General features: G+C 39.5%; 1 protein-coding gene across 1 annotated transcript; it reads left to right on the top strand.

Moving 5' to 3' along the window:
• Window positions 1–625: 625 nt before the first annotated feature.
• On the top strand, window positions 626–3,172 carry lyrm2 (LYR motif containing 2). The gene is made up of 3 exons (XM_058391768.1): window positions 626–764; window positions 971–1,111; window positions 1,288–3,172. The coding sequence occupies exons 1-3, from the start codon at window positions 720–722 to the stop codon at window positions 1,366–1,368; spliced, it is 267 nt and encodes an 88-aa protein (XP_058247751.1). The 5' UTR covers window positions 626–719; the 3' UTR covers window positions 1,369–3,172.
• The last annotated feature ends 140 nt before the right edge of the window (window positions 3,173–3,312 follow it).

Genomic DNA, 3,312 nt, shown 5'->3' on the forward strand with positions numbered 1-3,312 from the left:
GCTCCAAAATTATTTCTTTATAATGTGAAGAAATAATTTATAATATGTAAAAACATCTGCCGTTAGACTCCGTATTGGTTGGAGGTTGCCATAGTTACGGACACCATTTGACCGGCCAATAAGGTGGCGCGTCCCTCATGAATATTAGTGAGGCTTCTACTTCCGTATGTTTTTCTGGGAAATCCGTGTAACTCCACTCCAATCCACTAGGCGGCGGTAATACACAATAACGTTGGCTGTAGACTTACGTTTAAGAAGAAGAAGAAGCAGGAGGGGGGGGGGAGAAAAAGACGACGAAGAAGTAATCTGAAAACGTAGGGCACGCAAGGGACGGTTAATTAATATTCAAGAAAGCAATACCTGATTGGCCAGTAAAACATTTGGCTCTGACGTTTCGTTTTGACGCTGGAATGCTTGAATACATATTTTTGATTTTTTTTTCAAATTTCTGTATGATAATCTGATTATTTTGTTCGTTATGGTTGTTTTATTTTGTTAGTAAATGCTTCTAAATCGAAATACACAAACAGACTTTCACATCCGCCGATAAACTCGGTGCTGGTTGGAGGTTGCCATAGTCACGGAAAGTATTTCCCCGCCAATCAGGCGGCGCTTTTCATGAATATTAAAAAGCCTTCCAACTCATGTAATTCCAGTCCACTAGGTGGCAGTACTACGCCATAACGCCTCTGACCGTGGCTCTCAAAATGTGACTGAAAATGTCCGTGTCAAGATTACCAACTGCTACACTCAACCTTAAACAGGTTAGCGCGCGTGTATGATTTTTAATATACTGACCATTTAATTATTTCCATTTAAAGTCTGTTCACGTTTCTGTGTTTGCTACAGAGATGAAAGAATAAGTGTTAGAGGTTAGCAGTAGGTTAACTGCAGTAGTAATGTGTTGTTGTTGTTGTTGTTCTTGTTGTTGTTCTTGTTATTTGCTTGACTTTTTTCCCCCTTTGTTTAGTTTTTGCAGAGGCAAAAAGTTTTAGGTCTGTACCGTAATATGTTGAGGACAATCCGCAAAGTTCCAGATGACACAGATCGTAAATATCTGAAGGACTGGGCAAGAGAGGAGTTCAAGAGGAACAAGGAGGCCACAGATCAGGTGAACAAGCATAACTTACTTACAACTTACTTTCCTGGTACATGGCATAGAAATGGAAAGCATGAAAGTTGTGTCATCAGAACAACTTAGTTTTTATTCCAGTTTAACTTGAGCAAGGCTATAAAAAAAAGCCATGCTGTTTTGGATGTTTTCAGCATCACTACTCCCTCCTGTAGGATGCTGTCCGGATGATGATCACACAGGCCAACAATCACCTGGAGGAGCTGAAGAGATCCCTTGCTCTGGCTGGAAGGTGAACAGCTGCAGGCTCCTGTACGAGTGATCTGTGCTGACGGGACAGTGTTGAGAGATACACACAGAGAGATAACCACATTCAACTCCAGCATAAGCTGTGAGTGCTGTTGGACTGTAAAGCAGGAGAGTCCTGCATGTCCGGACTGCACCGTTGTTACATGTCCTAGCTCTCATTCACCTGATCGTATGTTAGAGCAGAGAAATCATTAGATTATGCTGGGTTCATTTTTTTTTTTTTTTTTTTTTTTTTTGGAGACAGATGGATTATGTCAGAGTGATTGAGTTTGAGCTCCAGTCTCTTCACAGTGAAGGTTTTCTAAACAAACAAGCTTAATAAATGTAGCTTGTATTTTAAGCTGAATGACTGTCCTCTCCTGGGTCATTTTGAGTGCATTAATGAATGTCACACTACACCTTCTATAATGTACAACAGAATAGAAGTGAATGAGCAGGTAAGCAGATAAACGACAGATCCAACATGGCTACTGAGGACGGCATCTGGATGTATCCAAATATCCCTACTATTCTACTGTACAGTAGGTGAAAAGCACTTCATCAGAGGAGTAGTGTGAATTCTCATTGTTCAGAAATTAGAAGGAGAGAAATACCCCAATGATGTACTGCTTCCTCAGAGATCCTGCAGTATGGAACCAAAATACACTGCGCTATCCCATAATGCAAAGGGACTGGTGCAGAAGAGCAGAGTGCTATAAGTAATAAACATTGTTCATTGTGGTAAAACTGTATTGGTTTAACAACATCTGTCAACTTGTTGCCAATTTAAACAAGAAAAAATAGTGCCATTTTTTTCCAAGAAAAAGAAAGTTTTTGTGGTTATGACAGATGCAGTAGGTACTGAATACAGCAGGTACTGAATCGAATGCAGTCGGTACTGAATCAAACACAGTAGATACCGAATCAAATACAGCAGGTAGTGAATCAAATGCAGCAGATACTGAATCAAACGCATTAGATACCGAATCAAATACAGCAGGTAGTGAATCAAATACAGCAGATACTGAATCAAACGCATTAGATACCGAATCAAATACAGCAGGTAGTGAATCAAACGCCGCAGACACCGAATCAAATACAGCAGGTAGTGAATCAAATGCAGCAGATACTGAATTAAACGCCGTAGATACCGAACCAAATACAGCAAGTAGTGAATCGAATGCAGCACGTACTGAATCAAATGCAGTAGATACCGAATCGAATGCAGCAGGTATTGAATCAAATGAAGTAGATACCGAATCAAATACAGCAGGTAGTGAATCGAATGCAATAGATACCGAATCAAATGCAGTAGGTACTGAATCAAACGCAGTAAATACCGAATCGAAGACAGCAGGTGCTGAATCAAATGAAGTAGATACCGAATCAAATACAGCAGGTAGTGAATCGAATGCAATAGATACAGAATCGAATGCAGCAGGTACTGAATCAAATGCAGTAAATACCGAAACAGCAGGTAGTGAATCGAATGCAGCAGGTACAGAATCAAATGAAGTAGATACCGAATCAAATACAGCAGGTAGTGAATCAAATGTAGGTAGGTACCGATTCAAATGCAATAATACGAATCAAATACAGCAGGTACTGAATCAAATACAGTGGATAACGAATCAAGTACAGCAGGTCGTGAATCAAATGTAGTAGGTACCGATTCAAATGCAATAAGTACGAATCAAATACAGCAGGTACTGAATCAAATGCAGTAGATACCAAATCGAATGCAGCAGGAACTGAATTGAATTTAGAAGGTACTGAATGCAATATACTGTCACTGTACCAGCAATTTTAGTCACAGATAATGTCTCTATTTCAGTGTAATTGTTAATAAAATGTACAAAAAGAAACACTGATACTAAGCCAGGAAAAAAGCCACTTTAACCTTAAGGACAGCAGTGCATTAGTGCATAAAAAAGCAATAAAAAAGCAAAGAA

This window comes from Hemibagrus wyckioides, linkage group LG06 (genome assembly GCF_019097595.1).
Source record: "Hemibagrus wyckioides isolate EC202008001 linkage group LG06, SWU_Hwy_1.0, whole genome shotgun sequence".
Taxonomy (NCBI): Eukaryota; Metazoa; Chordata; class Actinopteri; order Siluriformes; family Bagridae; genus Hemibagrus; species Hemibagrus wyckioides.

Bases quoted from the DNA above. Each gene is read 5' to 3' on its own strand.
- lyrm2 (XM_058391768.1), top strand. From the start codon at position 720: ATGTCCGTGTCAAGATTACCAACTGCTACACTCAACCTTAAACAG. The intron at 765-970 runs GTTAGCGCGCGT...CCCTTTGTTTAG, and splicing joins CTACACTCAACCTTAAACAG to TTTTTGCAGAGGCAAAAAGT. The intron at 1,112-1,287 runs GTGAACAAGCAT...TCCCTCCTGTAG, and splicing joins ACAAGGAGGCCACAGATCAG to GATGCTGTCCGGATGATGAT.